The sequence below is a fragment of the Oncorhynchus gorbuscha genome, linkage group LG23 (assembly GCF_021184085.1).
Source record: "Oncorhynchus gorbuscha isolate QuinsamMale2020 ecotype Even-year linkage group LG23, OgorEven_v1.0, whole genome shotgun sequence".
Lineage (NCBI taxonomy): Eukaryota > Metazoa > Chordata > Actinopteri > Salmoniformes > Salmonidae > Oncorhynchus > Oncorhynchus gorbuscha.
Genome location: NC_060195.1, coordinates 48,545,765 through 48,572,668, shown reverse-complemented (window position 1 = coordinate 48,572,668; position 26,904 = coordinate 48,545,765). Strand labels below are relative to the sequence as shown.

The window sequence follows — 26,904 nt, the reverse complement described above, 5'->3', positions numbered from 1 at the left end:
AGGCGAAGATAATCTACTGTTGATTTGCCAATGTATCATGCCAATACTACACGTAATTCAAGGCTTCTGTTCATGTGGGTGCTCATGTTTGTGTCATCACATGGCAACTGTAGCTGTTAGACCTTTTACTTTAAATCCTAGAATTGGCGAGATAAACAAAGTTCCATTTTCATGGACGTGTTTGTAAAGGAAACTATTAAAACTCTGGGATGTAATCATATTTTGTAATTTCTGCCACTTTATCAAAGCAGAAGCCATCTGGAGACTGAATACCTCAGAGACTCTACCTCTACCCTCCTGTAGACAACACTGCAGTAAGTGGCAACTGAGCATGTGTGAAATCCTAGTCAGGTAGGCAGAAGAAAAACTTGTGTTATTTTCTACCAACATTGCCCTTGGATCGAATGGAAAGCTTTAGAAGTATAGAAAACATGCTGGAAAGGTTGTCGGGTGAGGACAATTTGGGCTCTGTAACATACCAAGATCATATTTGATTTTGTGGTATGAGCAAGACTAGTTCTTAGCCTTGGACACGACAAACACAATCTTTCAACCTAAACATCCCTGTTCTTTAGCCCTCCTTGCTTCCTGCCTGCCTCGTCATTGAATTTGGAACAGCATCGCTTCTTCAGCTGGCATGTGTATCACAGTAAGACGCCCATATAACGCTTAAGAATAATTCATTATTGGGTCATTACCATGAATGATCAATCAAGAATGTGAGATGTGAGCGCCATTTCCAGAATGGGCTTGATACACTGGCAAATCAACTGTAGTCTATCTTCGCCTCCCTCTGAAAGCCATCCTCTCTGTCCAGTAGTACCCACACAGACACGCCACACACATACTCACACAAAATTCTTCGTAGACAGAGCTTGTGTTGCTGCCATAGAGTTCCCCGTTATTGATATCCTAATACAGATCTCGTCTCTCCGGGGAGCTTGGGGCCTGATCGTTGTGCATTCATGGCTCGCCTTCGCACATAACAGCTGTCCAATAAACATAGGCTCTTTGGTGAAAGGTAGAAAGGAGGAATGCACCCATTTGAGTGCATGTGTAAATCTGAGGGGCATCTATCAGCGACCGGCTTTGAATAATACGCCGGTTCAAAATGGAAGACGCAGCAGAGAGTGAGAACCATTTCGACGTCAAAGCGGCAATTCAACGAGGAGCCTGACTTGAGAGAGAGAGAGAGAGAGAGAGAGAGAGAGAGAGAGAGAGAGAGAGAGAGAGAGAGAGAGAGAGAGACTTTTGGGAGTTGACAAACCCTCCAGAAGTGCATGATCTTTCACTTAATGAAATATATGAGAAACAGTAGTGACGACAAGAGAGACAATCAACTCCCCATTTGTTATGAGACGCAACCATTTCATTGAATAAAAGATTGTGACATGTTTGCAAGATCAAATGTGAAATACACAAATAATTATCAAAGTGTTGATAATACCGAAGCAGGTGGTCGGTCCTAAGCTAATTATATGAACACTATTTAGCTAACAGCTAGCTAAAGCTAATTTGTTAGGCGAGCCCTCTATACCAAGCACAGTGATACACGAAGAGGAAGTGTTTCTGTTAGAAGGCATTTCACCTGAAGGAATTGTACTTCTAGGTCCTCAAGCTACTAATGCTAATTAGCTAACAGCTAATCTGCTAGCAGTAGCCCTACAATGCTACATGCACTGGACGTGTTTCTATCGTGGAAGACGTCTCACCTGAAGTCCCAGTAGTTTCTCACTGGGCTTTATGTGTCTCTGGATCTCACATGCCACTGGCTGGATGACTTTGATACCATCCTCGTAAAACACATAGAACATATTGGCAATTCCAAGACCTGGCGAGAAATGCAACCTTGTTACAAGTCAGACAGGTTTTATTACAAGGTTAACAACAAACTACTATGTTAAATGGCATGGAGCACGATGTACAGCACTGTTAAAATGTAACAGTTGAGTAGGTAGGAAATTAGCTACTTCAATATAACTGAAAATGGACCCAGTTATTAGATGTTCGTTAGAAACGGACTTTATACAAACAAATGTACGTTGTCTATATGAGGACAGCTTGACATGTCAATTGAAATTGTGTCAATCAAAATCATTTTATCTACTTTATAACATGTTATAGTAATCTACTGTATAACATGGGAGTCAACAAATGGTTTAAATACCAACATACCTTCCTCTCTCCACAGAATGTTTGCCACTGAATGGGATGACAAGAAAAGAAAGACAAAGAGAGTGCATTAGTGTGGAATTAATGGTTATCCCTTTGTAAGAATTCACATACCGATTTAGACAAAACAAAATGTCTGTTTGAAGAAAACCGTCTCTTTGATACTTATTGCAACAACCAATCAATAGAAACCCTCTGTTTTAGAATAATTGAATACCAAACACTTCAGGTTGAGACACAATCCAGATGGTACATTGTAAATACATACAAACAAAAAGCTGTCACGCCTTGGTCATTGTATCTTGTGTTTTTGTTATATGTTTGGGTAGACCAGGGTGTTACATGGGTTTATATGTTGTATTTCGTATTAGGGTTTGTATTAATTGGGAGTGTGTATTATTAGGGGTGTGTCTAGTTAGGCTTGGCTGCCTGAGGCGATTCCTAATTGGAGTCAGCTGATTCTAGTTGTCTCGGATTGGGAACCGTATTTAGGTAGCCTGAGTGCGCGTTGTATTTCGTGGGTGATTGTACCCGTCTTTGTGTTAGTCACCAGATAGGCTGTAATTAGTTTCACTCGTTTGTTGTTTTCGTATTTTCAGTTATTTCATGTACCGTATTTTCTTCATTAAAAGTCATGAGTAACCTACACGCTGCATTTCGGTCTGACTTTCTACAAACAACAGATGAAGTTCATTACAAAAGCTTGTTGTTGTTAGCCCACCTAAAAAACCCTCTGTGTTTTATACCGCCAAAGCATGTACCACATGCAATGAATGATATTGAATAAAATACAGGTACGCCTCAGGTAATTATCTGTCAATTAGTATATGTTTTATGTATTAGTTATTACTAGAGTTATCATTAAAAGTCTACACATATCTCCAGCGTAGATGAGTTCCACAGGTCATTAAAGGGGCTACATGTTTTTCCTAACTAAAAATGCCGTAATTGTCATTAAATTCACTTTGAGACAACTAATAACATGAAATTGGAAACTTGAGCTGCATACCAACCAAGCAAATGTAACGCATGACATGGAATTACAACCCTGCAAAGCCCTCAGAGCCTTTTGAGTTTAGAATGATAATGCCTCTTAAAAAGACGTGCTCATTTCGCCAAAAAAATAGATGAACACTCAGAGCCTGCGTACGGAGTGAGATCGGCCTATCACAGGAAAATGTTTGATTTGCTATTCAGGAGCAAAATGCAAATAACAGCCCCATTTTGTTTTGAATATCCTGATTTTCCCACCGTATAAGCACGACGACCTTCTCCTATTGTTCATCCATCCCACAACCCCCTGTTTTCATTCCATCTTCCTTTTTCCTGGCTGTTGGCAAACCAATCTTGGGCCCCAATTCAGCTCCAATTCTAATCTTTCCCTCTTTTGATGCTGCTCATTCTCTCGCCCTCTGGTGTGTGGAGAGAGTAGAGAAAGATCAATACAAATAGCTGCCAAAGCAGTTGTGCCATTGCTTTGGTCGTGGCAAAACAGACCTGTTAGCCTCATCTTTCAAAAGTGCTGTGTCATGTCCCACTCCCTTGAGCTCGTGCATACATTTTTGGTCTCATTTAAAAGAACTGAGTTCAAGTTACACAGAGAACTGCTGTAGATTAAAGACGAGCGTGGAAAGAAAAAGGGGAGTGGCAGGGGAACACTGAGTTGTTCCAGTTTCTGGTGGTGTTCAAAATATTGGTACTGCTGGGGAAAATGGAGGAAGGCGGAAGGTTATGAGATGAGGTCTTGGCGCGCAAGTCTTTTCCAATAACGCATTAATATGATGCTATTTATCACAGCGCAGAAAGATTGCTCTCGTTCTAAAACATACAGGGGGCACATAAATCATATTCGTCATCCATATTATAAAACAGCTAGGCACCACTTTCAGCTGCGGCGGGGTTCACTATGCCGGGACTCCACATTCTCCACATAACGACACCTTCCCACCAGCAAGGTTACAACACAAACTTGCTCTGCTTACAAGGGCACACAGCTGCAAAATTTGGGCACAGTGCCTGTGGATTGGAACATCCTGACGTCGCAGCTAGCAGACTTACTGACTGAATTAACAGGTGATGCCAGGCATACCCAACTTAGCTAGGTCGGCAGATGCAAATGAAAATATGCTTCGCAACACAATCACCCTGGGTGTCTTCCTCTCTTTATTCTTCTCCCACTGTGATTCATTGGATTTATCAGCCTGTGTTTGGTTTTGAGTCGCCTGGTAACATTGGCACGTTGTGTCTGCTGTGTGTGTCAGTTGTTATGCAAATTCACCTGGCAGCATAGTAAAATTGAGACAGAGGATATGTTTTAATTATAGCTGGTTATAAATACCTTTGTCCAAATACTGCCTGGCTTTATTGACATGATGACGACACAGATTTCAATTGGATTCATTAACGTTCCTGTTTCACGGTCTGACCACGATACATCAGTTATGGATGGATAGATAGAAGGTTATGGAAAGATTGAAATACGAGTTAATAAAATGCCACACAAAGAGCTTAGAGAATGTGATCGTCCAGGCAAATATGACAAATCAGTTCAGAGACACACACACAAACAAAATGGAATGTTGACAATATTTGCCCACCAACAACTATGCTGTATCACCATCGACTTAAGTGTACATCAACTTCAATGTCACGCCCTGGTCGAAGTATTTTGTGTTTTTCTTCATGTATTTGGTCAGGCCAGGGTGTGACATGGGTTTTTGTATGTGGTGTGTAGCTTAGTGGGATTGTAGCTTAGTGGGATTGTAGCTTAGTAGGGTGTTCTAGGAGAGTCTATGGCTGTCTGAAGTGGTTCTCAATCAGAGGCAGGTGTTTATCGTTGTCTCTGATTGGGAACCATATTTAGGCAGCCATATTCTTTGGTTGTATTGTGGGTGATTGTCCTGAGTGTCTTGACGGCCTTATTCTGTGTTAGTTTGCACCAGTTTAGGCTGTTTCGGTTTTCATTCCGTTTATTGTTTTGTAGAGTTTGTGTTTTGGATTCGTGTTACGTTTGTTTTATTAAACATGGATCACAATATACACGCTGCAGTTTGGTCCGACTCTCCTTCACCTTATGAAAACCGTGACATTCAATTCTTCCTGTTCCAATGCCATGAAACGCTGTAAATGGATTAATGTTCAACCAGGTTTTTATTTTTGCTGCAGTTGTGTTGAAAAGCTTAATCCTGCCGATATAAGGACGCTTCATTATTGGAAGGATAACTTTAGCTGGATTGAGAAACAACCCAGCCATACTATACCGGATAATGCCGAAATGGAATTCTTCAAAGGTGTAAGACTATTCTATAATTGGAGGTGGAAGTCTGTGGAGAGAACTGACTACTGGGGGGATAGTATATCATCTTAAAAAAATATATATATATATATCCAACGATTTAATCCTGGGAGGGGAAAATCCTTGAAAAATTCAAAAGCACAAGTAATTGGTGAGACAGAAGTGTGGAGCTACCCATGTGATTTTTACCTCGTCAGGAGAAAAAGCAGGGTAAATGTTTTAGATGGTTTCAAATAAGTACTTTCCCGACAGCAAGCTGTTAAGACTCCCAGTGATGGAAACTTTACTTTTAGAATTATAGCCTCACTATACTTTTTTAATCATTTAATGTATATTTACGTCAGGGAGAAAAGTGCAGGTCTCCGACAGCCTTCCCCGAGTTGTCATAATGTCACACACTGGCATTACAATACACCGTAAGTCATTGGCAATGTCCTATGAAGCTGATTCAACTGATTCAAGGGCTTGATGATTTGTTGAAATTGTCAAGGTAGTGTTGGGCCGTGACAAAAGCCTGACGCTCTCCCATTCACAATACCCTACAAGGGCTGATTCAACTAAGAGCTCAAGGATTTGTTGAATTTTGTGTGATATTGCTTGGCCGCAACAAAAGCCTACACACCCTAATGTACCATACAGTACATGCTTGACACATGCTCAAGGGTGCCATACATAGGCCTTACAAATGCTTCACAATGGAGCCCCTGCAGACCCACAGCCAGACAGACAGGTCATGACACTGCTGTTGCTGGCCACACAGCTTAGGTTTCTGCATAGGGACTGTGAACCGTGGCCAACACAGTGTGAAAGCATGATGTGATCGAATGTGATGGGCATCGATTGACACACACACACACACAAACATGCCCGCACACACACACGTTGACACACACCCACACACCTAAACACCCCGAATCAAAATCATGTATTTGTCGCGTGCGCTGAATACAACGGATGTAGACTTTACCGTTAAATATTTACTTGCGATCCCTTTCCCAACAATGCAGAGTTAAAACATTTTTTAAATGAGTGTGTGTGTGTGTGTGTTTGTGTGTGGCGTCAATATGCATGTGGGTGTGTGTGTTTTGTGTGTGAGCATATGTAGTCTGAGTATGTGTGTGGGGTGTGTGTGTGTGTTGGAGTGTCAGTGTAGTAAGTGTGAGTGTGTGGGTAGAGTACAGTGAGTTTGCATAGAGCCAGTGAAAGAGAGTCAATGCAAAAAAAAGGGGGTCAATGCAAATAGTCCGGGTAGACATTTAATTAACTGTTCAGGAATCTTATGGGTTGGGGGTAGAAGCTGTTCAGGAGCCTTTTGGTCCCAAACCTGGTGCTCCGGTAACGCTTGCCGTGTGGTAGCAGAGAGAACAGTCTATGACTTGGCTGGAGTACATTTTTAGGGCCTTCCTCTGACACCGCCTGGTATAGAAGTCATGGATGGCAGGGAGCTCGGCCCCAGTGATGTATTGGGCCATACACACTACGCTCTGTAGCACCTTGCCGTCGGATGCCAAGCAGTTGCCATATCAAGCAGTGATGCAGCCAGTCAAGATGGTGCAGCTGTTTAACCTTTTGAGGATCTGAGGGCCCATGCCAAATATTTTCAGCCTCCTGAGGGGGAAGAGGTGTGTTTGGATCATGATCGGTCCTCAGTGATGTGGACACCAACGAACTTGAAGCTCTCGACCCACTCCACTACAACCCCTTTGATGTGAATGGGGGCGTTTTCGGCCTTTTGTTTCCTGTAGTCCAGGATCAGCTCCTTTGTCTTTAGGGACGTTGAGCAAGAGATTGATACACACACACACATGTTGACACACAGTACTCAAAATGCTTAGGCTGTAGGCACATGTCCCTCTATATGTTTTGACCAAGGCACACCAAAACTAACGTCAACAAAGACCCCTGCCTCACGCTCCAGAAATAATTGGCGGCCATTCATGCCAGTTTAGCACCAGTTCTTGTCAGATTATTATAATATTTTTTTTGTCATTGAGCAGACACTCTTATCCAGTAGTGATTGCCTACAATTTCATAACTTTTTCTGTAGTGGTCCCCCCGTGGGAATCGAACCCACAACCCCTGGCGTTGACTCTTATGGAGCACTCTGAATATTGTCTGCGCGCTTTTTTTGACGGTGATGAAGTGCACCAACAGCTTCAAGAAAAACGTCTGACTCTCACGGAGGCGAGAAGCAGGTTTCTGACCTTGAACGAGCTCAAGGTGAATCCACGGAGTGGGGTTCATTCTTCGCTCAGAGTATCACGTTTCCCACACTGGTGTTACTATAACTACTTCAGCAATCTATCAACACCGTGTTGAATAAGGCAGCCAAGATACTTGTGTTTATTTTGTACTAGATACCTGATGTATGAACCATGCAGCCTACTGAGCCATTTGCACGAGTGAAAACTCACACCGTGACAATAGTGGACAGGAGAAATTCAAATATAACATGTGGTGTGACATCACATCTACCTGAAAACATAAAGGGCGATATGAAGGAGCTCTAGCAAACGATGGTCGACAGCATTGAGTTGAAAGTGCACACACGGCTCCAACTGCCAAAGGGGTTGAGGTTGTACCGCTCCCAGTAAAGATGGGAGGTCATTGAGGGATCGACAGCCACCGAGGCACAGCAGACAACTATCCAATGGGAGGGAGGGACGGAGGGAGGTGAGGAAGGGAGGGCAGGAGGGAAGAGGGAGACAAGAGATGTCTAGGAATAGCTTGGCTAATGTTAAAGCTAGCCAGCCCAGGGACACAAGTTACACTGGTTATATGAAGGGCAGTTCACATGGACCATATATCACTTGCATCAGCTGATCACAAGTGTCTTTCACAAGTCTATGTTAATATACGGATATAAGAAAGTAGGCTACAGTACATCAGAAACAAAGTGATGTTCCATACCCTACTGTAAGGCTACATCACTTTCCAGTGATGGCTGTAATACAGTGAATTTAGGTTAATTAGGGTATAATACATTATTTTGTACAAAACATAAAATGTGCTCAACTGTCTATTGTGACTGTGTATCACCTTGCAGTTGTTGACATCTCTCTCTCTCTCTCTCATGCAGAAGAGAGAGAGTGGTGGGATGCATCAGTCGTGCACAGCGGTGCTTCAGCTTACACACTGACTAAGAGTACTAACATAGCCTCAGGGCTAGAGAGGCAACCAGAGGCAGTCTGCATTGCGGTCTAGCAGAGCAAGCTGAGCACCTGGATAAGTAGACAGTCCACAGGGGTAATAAGGGGAGACCAGACGAGGTCAAACATGCATTGGGGTGCCGCTGGGTGGTTATTATGTAGTGGTGGACTATTTCAACAACCACGCTGCTATCTCTTTAATGTTGACTATGGGCTGTGGATCCAAAATGGTCGCAAGTGTGCAGACCTCCTGAGCAGTTTCATCATACACAGTGAATTCAAAGCTTCAAAGGAGGAGACTGAATTCTGACCCAAGAGTAAGTATGCTCTCTGGGTTGGGGATGATCCAAAATGGTCACCAGTGCGTGTGTCAAACCCCTGAGCAGTTTCATCATACTCGGTGGCTTCAAATCTTCAAAGGAGGCAACTGACTGACTTCTGAGTGATCCTGTGATGTGTGACGGCACGTGGAGTGTGTCACTGTCGCTGGGACAGCAGCTAAACCTAATGCATCGTCGAAGGGGACATGTGAGTAACTTGAGAGTTAGAGTTGCTCTGTTTGCTTTTTACGTGCTGTTACTACAACACAAGCTCCAAATAAAACACCATCCCTCTCCGTAACTGCAGCAACAGAGATGTGGCATGGCTGACCGTTTTAATGAATGCATGTGGGGCCGTCTATAGATTAAAGAGTGTGCATACCGTTTTAATTACAGAATATTTTTCCCCCTATTCTAGCTGCCAGTTAAACTGTGCAAGAGTGAAACTGAAACCTAAGTTTAGTGATTCAGTCTGAGTAGTTAAGGTTTGGGATAGGGTTAAAGCAGGAAAACAAAAAATACAAACAGAGTGCCTAGCACCTGGATTGAGCCCGCAATCCTCTGAGCCGTAGCTCGTGGTTTATAAGCCCATCATCAACCCCATTGCCAACACGCCTACTAAATGGTAATAGACACTCGCGTTGCACCTTGTGGACGTTAGGAAATTGCCATGGAGATAAAATGCCACCCAGTGCCATAATTTCACCCTTTCAATGATGACTCTGGGTGTCGTAATCCACTAGAGTCTGGCCTTCCTTATTAGGAGAGAAGAGGATTAGTGACAATGTGGTTCGCTAATCAGGGATTTATCTCTTTTTTAAATATTTTTTTTTACATTTTGGAAAGTTTCATGATGAATAGGACTGTGTCTGTTCTGAACACGTACTTGTATCACAATTCTATTTTGTCCCGTAGGGCCACCCAAACATTTCCTCAAAAAGCTGAATTAATTTCACACGCCTTTTGATGACGGGACCATCAGTGCAAATCTCTCTCAATTAAATAAGAATCTAAGATAAAAAAATAAACAACACAGACATTACCATAGGTACCCTGTTACTAATGACAACCATTAGCCTCCATAGCCAAACCACCAAACCACTAGATAGCAACACAATATTATTGTCTCCTATCTATCATTTCTCTAGCTGAAGTTCTATTATTAAATTTGTTATAAACTATTAACAAGTGACTGGATAAATGATTGAACGTTTTGAGCCGCACTTCTCCATTATCTCCAGGGAAGGATACACACACGCAAAGGAGACATCATGACTTATACATACGGGTCTTGCGCGCCGAATCCTCCACAAACAGGGAGGAGATGTCCTCATCCACCCCGGCATCGTTTTTGGCGATACAGGTGTACGCCCCAGTGTCCTCGAAGTGGACGTTGCTGATGTGCACCTCGCTTCCGTTAGCTGGCCGACACAAGAGAAAACATGAGCACACAGACAGACGCGCACAGACACACACGCACACAGACAGATGGGCGCACTTACGCACACACACAGACACTGTCAGTAAGTGTGGCACATGCAGATGAAATACCATTTGTGTGTTGCCAGTGACACTTAAGAGATGTTTGCCAATTTTGATCAAAGTCATCCCATTACATAACTGAGACTAACAGGATAGGAGACGGGAGAGTGAGGGGTCTTAACAGGATTGTAAAAAGTCAAAATGGGAGACCTTGCAAAGTTGCGCCATGTAGTGGGTTGTCATTGTGTACTGTGTTGATCTAGTTGTCGCTAATGGTAGGGTGTCTGCCCATCTGGGGAATGATTTTGGTGTCACACCAAAAGCACTAAGAAGAGCCACTGAACACGCCGATTGGCACATGTGTTTTTCTGTTGCTCAGAAACAAAAATTAAATTTCAGTATTAGAGGAGTGTTTCCTGACTGATTCCATGTTTGTCCCCCATGAGACACCGTAGACACGGAAGCCTGTTTCACTTCCTTAAAATCACCAGAATTAATCGAAGGTAACTCAAGAAATGTGCAATAAATGTTGACGTTTTGCTGAGGATCTTTTAGTTGTGCAATTTTACATGTAACTAGGGTGTTTGGTGCAGTAATTCTCAAGTAAGAAAGTGCGTGACGTCTTATGTAAACAAAGTCGGAGCTGCTGGGCAGGCCTGTCTCACTGTCTATGCTATTGGATAGGGGGCAATCACCGCAGCTGTTCACCCCATGTTAGTGGAAAAATGGACATTGTCAAATCAAAACACAACCTTGATTTACCCCCTGTGTTCCAAACTCCGTTTTAGACGAGACTGACTTTATAACCAAAATTACTCAATTTCCACTTTGTAGTCAAATTTGACACTAGAATAAAACATTTTGAAATGGAGTGAAACTGGGAGGTACTAGCTTAACTTCTCCAATAAGAACACATATTTTCCACTTGGGTTGCAAAACGTTTTGATTCGGTATACCCTACTGAACATGACCCAGATGTATGCCAGCGTTGCTTGATCCAATTTCTAACCCTATTCCCCACCTGCGACTAGATGGAACCCACCTTGCAGGGTGAGCTGTTTGGACAGCTTGGTAGCGATGTCCATGCCATTCTTCAGCCATGCCAGTTGTGGGTTGGGGATACCCTCAGCATGGCACCGGAGACTGGCCGTCACCCCTGGCTCCCGTGCCTGGCTCTCTGGGTAGACGCGGATGACGGGAGGAACTGCATTGTGGGAAGAAGGAAGAGAAGAAAAGATGAATGTAGGCCAACACACACTTTTTTCAAAATGACGGGGCGTTTGAGGAATGAGGCATCCTTATTGGATAAGAAGTTTTCTTTCAGAGTGTCTGCCAAGTCCATTTAACTTCTCACCTCTGCATTAACATACTATTAATAGGATCAATTGCATTTCCAGCATATGCTGAATGCCATTAGAAACATTGGTGTGCTCGGCGAGATCCGCGCAACCCAAACAAATCAGCTTGATAAAGAAGGGAGGGAACCTCGGTGGGGCTGGCAATTGATTTTGTTGGGCGACCATTGATTTTTGGCAATCTTTTGTCAGGCACGGGGATGAGGGGGAAAGGAGCTGCAGGAAGATGCACGACTTTTGTCTAACAACTTTACTTAAGATGTGTTCGATATAGGAGATGTATAAGCAATGTTCAGGCATTTATAAGCAATAGACACAGAATTCCACAGGTCAACCTGCAGTTTTTGACAAGAGTCATTTTTATGCATTGCTTATGAAAGTGTGACATAGTTCTTATGCAGGGCCCCTATAACTGCTTAGAATATTTCGTGGTACAAAATCTAACTAATATATATGAATAATCCTTAGAATTATAAGGCTGATAGTATTATGACAAAGGTCAAAGAGTGCTGAAAAATGATTTTCATTATTGAAAAATCAGTTACAAGGTTTAAGTTAATCAATGTGTGACAATGCACTATTGACTCATTAAGTGCACCTCCAATATTGTTGTAATTCTATGTGGAGGAATCCTTGTAAACAAAGGCAATATAGCAGCTTGTGACCGTATGTTTCTCTGTACTTCACTTTCCCTGTTGAATTTAAGAGTAATGACCTGATAGAGGTCAATTGGGAACATTAGACCACTCCGACATGCTATCCTGTCATTGACATTTGATTCACAGCAAATGTGGCCCAAATCTATGGCCTATTGACCCACTTTAAAATAGAGGCAAAAACAATACCAGTAATACCATTTAACCTCTAAAAGCCTAAGCTAACATATGGATTTGTTTGAAGATGGTCATACCACGGATCATTTTGCGATTTGATTTAGAATTTTAGGACCATTTAGGTATCAGTAAAAAAATAAAAAATAATCATACAGTGGCTGTTTGTGGGCCAAACCGTTCGGACGTTACAGACGTTTTCGTGACAAGACATTTTTGTGGGATTGTCTCATGGTCTGACAAACACCGCTGTAGTTTGACCACCTTCCACCGCAGATGTGGAAGGCCGCCCTAGGACGATGCCTAAACAGACCGTTTTTTTGATTGGGATGTTCTTATTATGTTACTTAGATTGACGTACAGGCGCATCAATAGACTCTTAAGGATTCAAATACACTTATAAAGAGCAGTGACATCAAGGCTTCAGAGAAGATTTCCACCTTGCTACCCTGGTAGGCTGGCATAGGAGAGAGAAGAGGAAGTGCCACTGGCTACAGAGACTATTTCCTGTGGGCTTGAATAGGGAGAGGAAGCCTTTGGCCAGCCAGGTGAGTGTGAGACTGGAGAGTGATTTGGTGCCATGGCCATCTGCTCCCAGTAACATTCTGGTTCCTAGAACCTGCTGCCTACAACATGCCTCAGCTTGATGGTATGCCATCCAGCAATGCCAAACATACCAGCTGACAGAAATAACACCACTAAAATCCATTAAATGCATAGTTTAAAATGTTGTTTGACTCTTTATGTCAAGCATCATAAAAATGATGGTTTACTGTTGCGGATTCCCACCGGTTACATCGATACCATTTCAGGAAAAGTCGGGGCCGAACAGGCGCCCATTAACATCGACGGGGCTGTAGTGGAGCGGGTCGAGAGTTTCAAGTTCCTTGGTGTCCACATCCCCAACGAACTCTCATTGTCCTGACATGCCAATGCAGTCATGAAAAGGGCGCGACAAAAAATGATTTCCCCCCCTCAGGAGACTGAAAAGATTTGTCATGGGTCTCGTTATTGTTATTCTTATTGTGTTACTTTTTATTATTTCTTTTTATTTTATTTTAGCTTACTTGGTAAATATGTTCTTCTTCTTGAACTGCACTGTTGGTTAAGGTCTTGTAAGTAACCCTTTCACGGTAAAGTCTACACCTGTTGTATTCGGCGCACGCGACAAATAACGTTAGATCTGATTTGATTAGGAGACCATTTTGGAGGTCATGCCGTCTTTACACAGTGACGGCCTTTAGACTCCACCGTTCCACTTCCAATTGATATACTACAGTCAGCACGCATTTTATATAAGTTAATCAAGGTCTTATTAACCTAGAACAAAAAAATGATATATTTCTCTAAACACTTCTTATTTTCATGTGAGTGGCTTGCTTCCTCCCTCCCTCCCTCCCAAAATGCCTCAATCTTCCGCTGTGCATGCATTTGTAAAAACACTTCTTGTTCATGTTCGAATCACCATTTCCTTTAGCTCCGGACAGGCACAAAGTGAAATATAGTCATAGCGGTTTTCACACTCAAAACTAAATTCAGACAGAATTGGAGACGTGTTGTAGTCTGATGTCTTCCTAGGAGTGACAAGAGACATAGTGATACAAGTATAGGACACAGCAGGGTTGACAGCTCCATCATAAACCTCCCCAGCCTGCCGTCAATCACACAGCAAGTCTCCCTTCAGCACTGGTGGCAAAGGAAGTGTGTGTATCACACACACACACAAAAAACACACACACATTGATACACACATAGACTCACATGCATGCATGCACATGGACATACACGCATACACACAGGCATGCACGCATACAAACAGGCACACACACACCCTCCACAAAACACATAGCCCTTCAGGGGACAGCCTTGCCAGCACACTCAAGGGTGGTTTCAGACATTCAACTTTTCACCAAATTGACTCGTAGCCCCTGTGAGTCCCCTGCCCTCTGTGTTTCATCTCAAGCATCACGACCAAGGCAAGCCCCATTATTGGGGCTGTCGGAGTGTTCTGGCCGCCCACCATGGAAAACACTTTTTCTCTGCGTAGTGATTAGTCTTTCTTCCTGCCTGTTCTCACAGCTAGCTCTGGGCCACCCATGGAGGTTTCCAAACATCAGAGAGAAGGAACCATACACGGATGCTCCACATCCCTACAGCCAATGAGGACCAAGACTGTGAAAGACAACTTCACCAAGTTGAGGGATACAATTTACGTGAATACATACACATACACCAAATTAGAACATGAACAGCCCCGGACACAAGAATAATGCTCATGTGGCTTTTTTCACAAATTGTCACCGTAATTGCTCAGTGCTGATTAACTTGTCTAAAACCCTGTGATAGTAATCAATGTAATAAGCATGTAATAACATATGGAAAGCCTGTAGAAAGGAGATTTTCCTGAGTCATCTGGCTGTAATCATTTACATTTAAGTAGGGAGCGAGCAGGCCATTTGTTTTCCATTACTCAAATTGGTGCATTCACCTTATGACATCCAGTGGAACAACCACTTTACAATAGCATCATCCTAGGCTAGGTGGTGATTGACTCCGCTGTCCTGGCGTCGTGAGGGAGTTTGTTCCACCATTGGGGAGCCAGAACAGCGAACAGTTTTGACTGAGCTGAGCGGGAACTGTACTTCCTCAGTGGTAGGGAGGCGAGCAGGCCAGAGGTGGATGAACGCAGTGCCCATCAGCATCAAAAATAAACATTTGTTCTTGACTGACTTGCCTAGTTAAATAAAGGTCAAATAAAATAAATAAGCATTTGACCATAATTAAATGCATTTCTTCCAGTTTTCTCACGTCATATACTTATGCCCTTGTGCATTTCTATATAATATACTGCAGTGGTAATCAAAAGGTGGTATTTTTAGACCGAACCCTGAACTGTATTTCCAGAGAAAGGCGAACATTATCCCCTGACAATTCTGATGTGAGTTTTTTCAATGTTTTGACGCATAATTGAGCGAAAGGCCATCAGTGAACCCTGATGGCTGTTAGCACAAAGATGAACTTTTTCGCCCCATCCATTTCCAAAATCATTTGCCAGGCTGCATTTACCCAGGCCAGCCAATTTGTTTTTCAACCAATTAAAGCGATACATTATCATTAACTACACTGTGAGTGATACTGTGTGTGCTTTAAGGTCATCGTTAATGGAAACTGTTTCAAACGATTGTCCTTCTGTCAGAAATTCAGCAGCCGTGAGTGTTTTAAGACAGCAGTACCATCTTTTCCTGCGTGCCTCAACTCATGTCTCTAACATGAAAATGGCATCGACAAGACATGGCCCCCTTTCCAATTACAAATCTAACACTTGAAAGCATTTTCACACAACTAAGGGCTATTTGATTTGTTAAATCTGACTGAGTGATAAATCCTGAAAGAAAGGAAAGCAGTTTGATCACTCTGATAGAATTATAGATCCAAAACAACACTCTCAATAAGCTCATGTCACATTCCCAGTTTCCTTTCTGCGGAAAACAAAGAAATCTTGACAGCCCCGTAAGCATTTCATTTCACCTCACACATCTCTGTCTCAATGGTGGCGTGTCAAAGTATCCAGGCGCACTCTCAGGTGTGATTTAACAGCATTTGGCATGGATAGGCATTTGGCTGTGACACAGCTGCGGAAGGAAGTGTGAGAGTGTACCATTCTGTTCCCGCCGAGCAGAGGCGGCGGCTTACCGTTCACCTGGAGCGTGTGCGTCTGCAAGAGCTGCTCGTACCCGTCAGCATGGCAGGTGTAGTTCCCTGTATGGGTGGTGGTCACCTTGGTGATGTACAATGAGCCATCATCTCCAAAATCCTGCAGAAGAAGGAGGGACGTCACAATGGCTGTGTGGGACAACAACAACAACAAAAAACGAATGGGGTTCAAAATCGAATTCACCTTAGTATGAATGATTTTCAGATCTGAAAATGAATTTTTTTTGAGAATGTGCAAAATGTGCTCAGGCAAATATGGCTGTGGGGCTTGCAGCAGAGAGAATTGATGTTATTGGAACTTTTGTAAAGCAGCAAAGGAAAACTGGGGACAAGGAGGACATGATCAATAAAAGCACACTGTGACATACATTTCCATCAAAGACAAGCAGTTGTTCATCAATAATCTTCCAATTATTGTTTTTTTGTATGCCTGCTACCATAATACCCAATACAGGGTCCGTACCGACATGTTAAAGGAGTAAAGTTACACTAGAACATTTCTATGTATTATCTTTTACGAAAAGAGAAACCTGGAAGCAACTATGAAAAACTGCTTTGTCTTTTGTTTTGGAGCTGAAATTCACCTATAGTTGGGCTAGTTTTAAAACCGAGGTAGGTTGAAGTAAGTCTGTCTGTAATGTTATGGTAATCAAATCAAAATCAAATCAATGTTTATTGGTCCTGTACACAGACTTGCAGATCGCAGGTACACCGAAATGCTTAGGTTCCTATCTAACGATAACAACACACATATAAGGAAAAATAAGGAAAACAAGAAAGTACAAATAACATGTCAATGTGAACTGGTGTTCTTCATGTTGAGCATAATCAATTGAAAACGCCATTATGAGTAATCACTGAAAGGAGCAAAATGAGAGGATGTAATTTGTCTTTTTTGTTTTTCCCTGAATGCAAAACAAATACAAGTTTAACTGCGCAATTTCAAATGACAAGCCAATCTGTGAGGCTACCAAGGTCATGGTAAAGAACTGAAACAAATATGTTTGCTGTGTCATGATCAAGCTGGTGGTGAAAACAAATAAACTCAGCAGAAAAAAAGAAACGTCCCTTTTCAGGACCCCGTCTTTCAAAGATAATTAGTAAAAATCCAAATAACTCCACAGATCTCCATTGTAAAGGGTTTTAAACACTGTTTCCCATGCTTGTTCAATAAACCACAAAACAATTAATGAACATGCACCTGTGGAACGGTCGTTAAGACACTAACAGCTTACAGACGGTAGGCAATTAAGGTCATAGTTATGAAAACTTAGGACACTAAAGAGGCCTTTCTACTGACTCTGAAAAAACACCAAAAGAAAGATGCCCAGGGTCCCTGCTCATCTGCATGAACATGCCTTAGGCATGCTGTAAGGAGGCATGAGGACTGCAGATGTGGCCATGGCAATAAATTGCAATGTCCGTACTGTGAGACGCCTAAGACAGCGCAACAGGGAGACACGATGGACAGCTGATTGTCCTCGCAGTGGCAGACTACGTGTAACAACACCTTCACAGGATCGGTACATCCGAACATCACACCTGCGGGACAGGTACACAATGGCAACAACAATTACCCGAGTTACACCAGGAACGCACAATCCCTCCATCAGTGCTCAGACTGTCCACAATAGGCCGAAAGAGGCTGCACTGTAGGCCTGTTGTAAGGCAGGTCCTCACCAGACATCCCCGACACCATGTCACCTACGGGCACAAACCCACCGTCGCTGGCTCAGACAGGACTTGCAAAAAGTCCTCTTCACTGACAAGTCGCGGTTTTGTCTCACCAGGGGTGATTGTTCACATTTATCGCCTAAGGAATGAGCGTTACAATAAGGCCTGTACTCTGGAGCGGGATCGATTTGGAGGTGGAGGGTCCGTCATGGTCTGGGGCGTTGTGTCACAGAATCATTGGACTGAGCTTGTTTTCATTGCAGGCAATCTCAACGCTGTGCGTTACAGGGAAGACATCCTCCTCCCTCATGTGAAACCCTTCCTGCAGGCTCATCCTGACATGACCCTCCAGCTTGACAATGCCACCAGACATACTGTTCGTTCTGTGAGAGATGTCCTGCAAGACAGGGGTGTCAGTGTTCTGCCATGGCCAGCGAAGAGCCTGGATCTCAATCCCATTGAGCACATCTGGGACCTGTTGGATCAGGGGTGAGGGCTAGGGCCATTCCCCTCAGAAATGTTTGGGAACTTGCAGGTGCCTTGGTGGAAGAGAAGGGTAACATCTCACAGCAAGAACGGGCAAATCTGGTGCAGTCCATGAGGAGGAGATGCACACATTATTCCATTTCTGTTAGTCACATTGCTGTGGTTTTTTCAGTTTATATCTCAGTTGTTGAATCTTGTGTTCATACAAATATTTACATGTTAAATTTGCTGAAAATAAACGCAGTTGACATTGAGACATTTCTTCTTTTGCTGAGTTTAGATGCTGAGTAAGAGGAAAAATATAAAAAAATGTAATAAAAAAGAATACTGCTGTTACAGTACATTGAAATAAGCCCCAAAGCTAATGAATCCATCTGGAAATAACTTAAATTCACTTCCTCATTTGTATTTTCACAGTAATTTGATATTTTTTATGTGAGTATTTCTTACTTCAGTTAGTTGATAAAAATGTATTCATTCTAATTTGATTAAGCAGCTTTCCTTGCTGGGAACCCAGAGAGACCTGAAGAAAGATAGCAAATCTGTGTTTCTTGTCATAATTCAATTAGAATTCCAATCATGTCTGATGGCATTGTTTCGGTTTCAGAGTCAGTACCCTTACATAGACCTGCAAGACAGCTATAAAGCATAGGCATGGGCCACCATGTTTGGCAGGTACAACCTCTATGACCAAATAAACAGCGATCAGGTATGAGATTGTGAGACTCGGGCTGTGCCGGATCATCATACCATCGCTGTGTGAAGGGAATTGATGGCACGTTTTGGCCCCTCTGCGGAAAGCATATTGTGTCACCCTTCTAAATGAAAAATGAATGGGGGGAGAAATGAAACGCAGAGGGGTGGAACTAGAGGCACTGGAGGCGATCGACCCCGCACCCTTCCTCCACCCCTCCTTCCCCCTCCACCTCTCAGACATAGCTGAGGGAAGGTGAGACGGTGAGACAGAGGAGCAAAAAGAGGAAAAGGAAGAAGATTTACAGGCAATCCTGATAGGAAAAAAATGGCTGCCAGCAACCCTTTGCATGACCAGCTGACCTCTTAAAGAACACCAAGGAACTGTCTCATTGGCATCTAATACAGGGTGGGAGATGTGACAATAATAAAGGGCAGGACATGTGAGGCCAGGTGTATAAGCCGACTTCTTCAATATGATGTCAAGGTCAGATGTATCCATGACAGGGAATTCATTAGCTTTGTGGGCTTTTTATTGTGGATGACATCAGTTCCGATGAAACCTACCTGTGTTGGGATCTGCTGGGGAGAAAGAACACAAATTAAACATTTAGATGTTAGTTAAAAGGAAGACTTGAGTAAAGGTTCACTTTGACGGAAGACATGACACAATGGCAACTATCAGAAGTTGACACGCTTTCCACCATGTTACACTACTCATCATACATCTTAATTTATTTCATGCATGTTGTGTTTCCTACAATATGAATTGGAGTATTTATAGCGAATAGAGAAGTCTTATAGCTCAACATGTACAGTACCAGTCAAAAGTCTGGACACACCTACTCATTCAAGGGTTTTTCTTAATTTTTGTTTTACTATTTTCTACATTGTAGAATAACAGTGAAGACATCAAAACTATGAAATAACACATATGGAATCACGTAGTAACCAAAAAAGTGTTAAACAGATCAAAATATATTTTAAATTCTTCAAAGTAGCCACACTTGATGACAGCTTTGCACACTCTTGGCATTCTCTCAGCCAGCATCATGAGGTAGTCACCTGGAATGCTTTTCCAACAGTCTTGAAGGAGTTCCCACATATGGCTGAGCACTTGTTGGCTGCTTTTCCTCCACTCTCATCCCAAACCATCTCAATTGGTTTGATGTCAGTTGATTGTGGAGGCCAGGTCATCTGATGCAGCACTCTATCACTCTCATTCTTGGTCAAATAGCCCTTAAACAGCCTGAATGTGTGTTTTGGGTCATTGTCCTGTTGAAAAATAAATGATAGTCCCACTAAGCCCAAACCAGATGGGATGGTGTATGGCTGCAGAATGCTGTGGTAGCCATGATGGTTACGTGTGCCTTGAATTCTAAATAAATCACAGACAGTGTCACCACCAATGCACCCCCACACCATCACACCTCCTCCATAATAATAATAATTAATTCACCTACTTTGCGTCTCACAAAGACACAGTGGTTGGAATCTAAAATCTAAAATTTGGACTCATCAGACCAAAGGACAGACTTCCACCGTCTAATGTCCATTCTATTGTCCAAGCAAGTCTCTTCTTATTATTGGTGTCATTTAGTAGTGGTTTCTTTGCAGCAATTTGACCATGAAGGCCTGATTCAAGCAGTCTCCTCTGAACAGTTAATGTTGAGATATGTCTGTTTTACAATCTGAGGCGCAGTTAATATCTGAGGCTAATGAATTTATCCTCTGCAGCAGAGGTAACTCTGGGTCTTCCTTTCCTGTACCAAATAGGGCTGTCCCCTGTTTACCAACTCTACTTTGTCACAACACAACTGATTGGCTAAAACACATTAAGAAGGAAAGAAATTCCACAAATGAACTTTTAACAAGGCACACCTGTTAATGGAAATGCATTCCAGATGACTACCTGATGAAGCTGGTTGAGAGAATGCCAAGAGTGTGCAAAGCTGTCATCAAGAAAAAGGGTGGCTACTTTGAAGAATCTCAAATATAACATATATTTGGATTTGTTTAATACTTTTTTGGTTACTACATGATTCCATATGTTATTTTATAGTTTTAATGTCTTCCCTATTATTCTACATTGTATAAAATAGTAAAAATAAAGAAAATCCCTTGAAGGAGGGAATGATGAAACTTTTGACTAGTACTGTACATGCAGTGTAAAGTATGCCTATATAGATTAAAATCCTAGCTGCTTTACCCCACTCAGTACAATAGGCCCTTGAACATTGGGAGATAAACCACAATACGCATAAACCCTTGATCAGGGCGAACCAAGACTCTCAAGATAAGTACAGCACCGAGACATACTGTCTCCTCTCTCCTCTATTACAATTCCACATAAATTCCTTAAGCTTCTACGCCGGACGTGCAGAGTAGGCAGTCTAGACACAAGACTCAATGTAGATACTTTCCCAAGCAGAGCACTCATCCTTGCAGTCTTCATCATGCTTCGGCCCTCTCCTGCCTGGAGCATCCTAATACCAGCCAACAGCTGAGGATGATGATGCAATGCCCAGCAACTGTCGTATTCATGGGATTAGAGTAAGCTGCTTTGTCAAAATGGAAACCGGCTCTATTGAACTCCATAATAAGAGCACACCATTAGGATTAATGTGGGATTCACTGAGTCGGACTGTTGACAGATTTTGTAATATTTTAAATAACACCCATTCTTAAAGGGAAGTGGTCTGTTAAATGAGACAGTGTAAATCCTAGAAATCCATTTACAGAAGTACAACTCCAATTAGTGTTGGCAGTTCAGGCCTTGGCATATTAAAAGGCACAATTATACCGAAACTTTGGTGAAATTGGATAATTGGCCTTCACAGAGGGGGTTGGTGAACACCAGGTGTGTATAAATCCACTCACTTTGCTATGAACAACTCTGTTGGCAATTAGCCACAAGACTAAGGGCAATAAATAATCTAGGCTAAACCGGTTTGGGGTTTTTGCTTGATATTTCGCTTAGTCTAGTTAGTGATAAAACACTTGGTACAGACACTTTTATGTTTAGTAAGAAATGACTGTCTGACTGACTAACTAGACTAAACGACAATCTCTTGAGTCTTTTGTTGTTCTCATGGCTGGTGGGCTGTTCATAACAATAGGCCATCTGCGGTAATCATCTGCCCAAGGTCAGGGACAACCTTGTTAAGACGACTACAGGAAAATAAATCCAAAGCTGACAGACACCGGGATCACAGTTGAGCTCACATTGAGGGAAGCGGTGGGCAGAATACAGTTAACCTGAATGGCACGGAAACTGACACTAACAGAACAGAACGAAGGTATCCCAACTTGACTTCATTAGCCTGTGACTGAATTTAAATAGTGTACATACAGTACAGTGTAGTGTCCAATTCAATTGAGCTGTTTACAGTCCGTAACACCGCAACGCCGTGTAAGGTTGGTTTTCTACTACACCACAGCACATCGTGTTAGGAACCAGTTAGTACAATAACAGTTGATATCAACTAACTGTATGTCGATGCTAACAATAAAAGGGGTCTCCTTCCATTCAACAGGGAAATAAGTTATTCTATGTGAAGAGGAAGAAACAAAGACCCCCCTTCAGGTTGCAAAGCCTCTGAACTCCATTGGATGTCTTCAGCGGTTGCCCGATGCTGCCCACATGGAGCGAGTAAAATAAAACAGTCTTAGAAAATATCTACCATACACAGGAGCTGAATGACATCGAAGTCGATTTAACTTGACCTGACAAGGCGTTACTTTACCCAAGAGTTACATCTAGCTCACTCACTTTAATCCAACTTGGCATAGGCTTGTTTTGATGCATTCCCATGTCATTTTGCCATACAAAATGATGAATCATTTATTATAGAGGGGACCGGGGGGGGGGGTGTCAGTGCACCTGCATTCACATGCTAGTCATCAAGCACCTTGGAGAGTCGGCGATGGACGGGGCCATGAAAGAAGAAGATTCTTCATGTAAATGGAGGGTCATAAGAAGCTGAAGCACTTTGGAAACAGTTGGGACAGAAATCCGATCCCAGGGATGATGGTACTCGGTGATGATTGGCGGCAGCTGTGCAATTCCTCACACAGTTTAAAAGGTCATCAACATTTAATGTTACATTAGCGGCTTCGCTGGACCGCCTTTATCTAATGCGACAGTGTTGACTCAATTACGCATGGTCGAGTCAGCTATAGCTTGGCCAACCATGAAGGGGGAGAACGTAGAAAGTGGGCAGTGTTGCCTGGTGACTCACTGAACCTCAAGTCTCTAAGTGTCCTGCCTTTGAAGAAGGATGAAAGCGACATGGTGGTTGTCGGGGACTACCAGCAGATTCAGCACATAGACAATGTCAGAGACGATGACACGCTCAGCGGGAAGTAAAAGTAGGTGCTTCCCCATTGGAGTTGAACCCCTTTGGTAATCCCTCTAAGCAGACTGAATAACTGTCAAACCCAAAATGTTCAAAAGCTCTAGGTCAACCTTTTGATTTGTCCAGGTTAAAGAAAGCGTGTGTGTGTGTGTGTGTGTGTGTGTGTGTGTGTGTGTGTGTGTGTGTGTGTGTGTGTGTGTGTGTGTGTGTGTGTGTGTGTGTGTGTGTGTGTGTGTGTGTGTGTGTGTGTGTGTGTGTGTGTGTGTGTGCGTGTGTGTGTGTGTCTTACAAAACTAGAAGTTCAGCTGTATTTCAGGTGAGGCTGCAGGCATCACTTACGTTTATGTCCTCCAGATCCAGCAAGTTGAGAACCTGATTGTTGCGTTTCCAGATGATGGGAGGCCTCTGCTCCCCTGTGATTGCACAAGTCAAGATGGCACTCTGGCCAACGGTTACCGTGGTGATCCTCAATTTCTGGTCATCGGGCAGGGTGAGCTGGAACACTTCTGTAAAGAAAGAAAGCCAGCTGGTAATTAGATCACCCGTTAGTCATAGAGAGCGGTGACACAGCCACTTTTGTTCTACCAGGGTGCTTAAATGTAAGAATTGAAACGTGTGTGTGTGTGTGTGTGTGTGTGTGTGTGTGTGTGTGTGTGTGTGTGTGTGTGTGTGTGTGTGTGTGTGTGTGTGTGTGTGTGTGTGTGTGTGTGTGTGTGTGTGTGTGTGTGTGTGTGTGTGTGTGTGTGTGTGTGTGTGTGTGTGTGTGTGTGTGTGTGTGTGTGTGTGTGTAACTACCAACTGTAGTAAACAAGAAATGTCAAGGTTTTGGGTTAAGGTTAAAATGAGTGTAAGGGTTAGAATTAGGTTTAGGAGCTAGGGTTAGGGTTAGGGTTAAGGTTTGGTTTTTGGGTTAAGGATGAATGAAAATAGGATTTTGAATGGGACTGAATTGTACGACCCTAAAAGGTTAGCTGCGGAAGACTGTGTCAGTGTGTGTGTGTGCATGTATTTACTTCTACATATCAAAGAAGTACGCAAAATTATGTTTTGTGTGTGTGAGCACAGCACACTGAAAAGCAGAGTGATTATGGCACAGTGTGTTTGTGCACATTCTTTGAATTAATCAAGCTGAAAAAAGTAGAATAGACAGAAAGAGTCTCAATTAGCCAGTGTTTTGTTGGCAAGGCACAGCATTACTGCATGATATTGTTTGTTTCCTGGTAAAATATGCATAGGGGAAACATAATGAGTTCATATATCAAGACGAAATGTATGACATTAGGAGCTATGTAAAAACATTGAGTAAACAAGAGGTTTAATGTACATTTAATTGAAACCATCCCCATATCTCCAAGGATTTCATCCACCCAACTAGCTATCCATATTATCGTGTGGACTTTTCCAAAGGGATTGTGGGTGTTCTATTCAATTTCCCACAATGCCACCATATTTATGTAATATTTACATAAAGCGATTACTTGAAATGCACCGGCAAACCAAAAGAAACCCCAGTCCTCCACATATTGCTAACGTCACTGATTGCTCTATTGAAAGCATATTACTCTATAACAATATGCTGTATTATGCTGCCATAAATCTACAGCCTTTATTAAAAATATATATGTATGTTAATGTTAACTTGTTTTTCATTTACAAGGGACTCAAAGCACAGAAAACATCTTGGAAAAACAGAGACCTTTTGTGTGTGGCCAGTAAGGGTGTCGATGGTTAGCGACTATTACGCTTCCAGTTCTTCAATGAGACAATGAATGAAAAAAGAATCTGTTACCCCAGCATCCCTTTAACTCTGTTATGTAACTAGATTTGTAACTAGTGTGAGCCTTTTAATTTTCCTCTTGGGCTAATGAGCAACAGAGCAAAAGGAAACACTGACTCAATTTGTTCTGCTCATGAGAGCATGAAATACAAAACCTAATGAAAGAAAAGCCCAGTTCCGGAGACTAGCAATTAGCTTAGCGCACCGAAACACAACTGAGAAGGGGAAGACAGTACAGGTGCATCAAAGCTGGGACCTGAGACCGATGAACAGCTTCCATCTCCAGGCCACCACAAGCCGGCCTCCGTCCAGTACCCTGCTCTGAACCTTAGTGACTTTTACTAGCTGGCTACCACCCGGCACCTTAGAGACTGCTGCCCCATGTACATAAAAACATGTTTTTGCTTTGTCATTATGGGGTATTGTGTGTAGCTTGACGAGGAACTGTTTGTAATTTAAACCATTGTAGAATAAGGCTGTAATAAGGCTGAAAAAGTCAAGGGGTATGAATACTTTCTGATTTAAATGTATATTCCGGACTTTAGACATTGCTCGTTCTGATATTTCTCAATTTCTTTTTTTTAACCTTTTTGGATTATGTGTGAATCATTTTGTATGGCTAGGTATTACTGCACTGTTGGAGCTAGACACATAAGCCTTTCACTGCACCTGTGATAACATCTGCAAATTGGTGTATGCAACCACTTTGATTTAATGAGCTGGAATTAGGCTAAACTCTCCATGTGGTGTAGGTTACCTTTTAGCAAAAGTCTTGCTCATACATAACAATCTTCTAAGTCAATCTGTTTGTTGTGTCTGTACCATTTATGTGATTCCTGAACTGGAATAACCCCCATATGATCAATGCTTGAAGACTGCAGACACCTAATTCTGTAGGAAACACAAATAAAGATACACCTTGCTGCACTTCTTGCCCTGAGTTGAGATTGTATTGACTAATGCTTTAAAATGGTTCATAACTCCAAGCAATGCATGTCCAGTATTACTATAGGGTTTAAAAGATCACGAAATAACTTAAAACAGGATTGCTCTTTTCAAGATTAAGTGAAGCTAACTGTGTCATTAAGTCATGTATATGTACAATTCCACTTCTACATTGTTTCAAGAATTCTTGGGAGATGTTTCTCATGGAGAGAGGATTGTATACGATTGTCCTGGAACAATGTTTTGTCCTTTGTGAAATTCCCATGTGGAACCCTAAATCCAAGACACACGAGGACACACAGTCGCTAGTAGAAGTCTACACACTTCATTCTAAGTTTTCACATTTTGCTGCCTTAACTTTACATCTAAAAAGGGAATCAATTAGATTTGTTTCCTATCGATCTACACCACCTAGTCCACATTTTCAAAGTCAAAGAAAAATGGTGGAAAATGTTTGCGTATGTCTTCACACCCCAGAGTTAATACTTGATGGAAGGAGCTCTGGCAGCCATTATAGCTGTGAATAATTTTGAATAAGATTCTACCGACTCTGCACAACTCTTTGGGCAAGTTTTACTGTAATAATTATTTTCAAAATTTCTCAAGCTCAGTAAATTTGTTTAGATGCACATAGATGCACAGCAAGATTCAAAT

General features: G+C 42.4%; 1 protein-coding gene across 1 annotated transcript in view; it reads right to left on the bottom strand.

Annotated features, from left to right (window-relative positions):
• The window catches only part of LOC124011297 (follistatin-related protein 5-like), a 195,145-nt gene that overhangs the window by 21,424 nt on the left and 146,817 nt on the right, over positions 1-26,904 (bottom strand). The window contains 6 exon segments of the mRNA XM_046324524.1: positions 1,713-1,831; positions 2,176-2,202; positions 10,223-10,357; positions 11,461-11,622; positions 16,297-16,417; positions 23,868-24,034. Coding sequence (XP_046180480.1) covers positions 1,713-1,831; positions 2,176-2,202; positions 10,223-10,357; positions 11,461-11,622; positions 16,297-16,417; positions 23,868-24,034 — 731 coding nt within the window.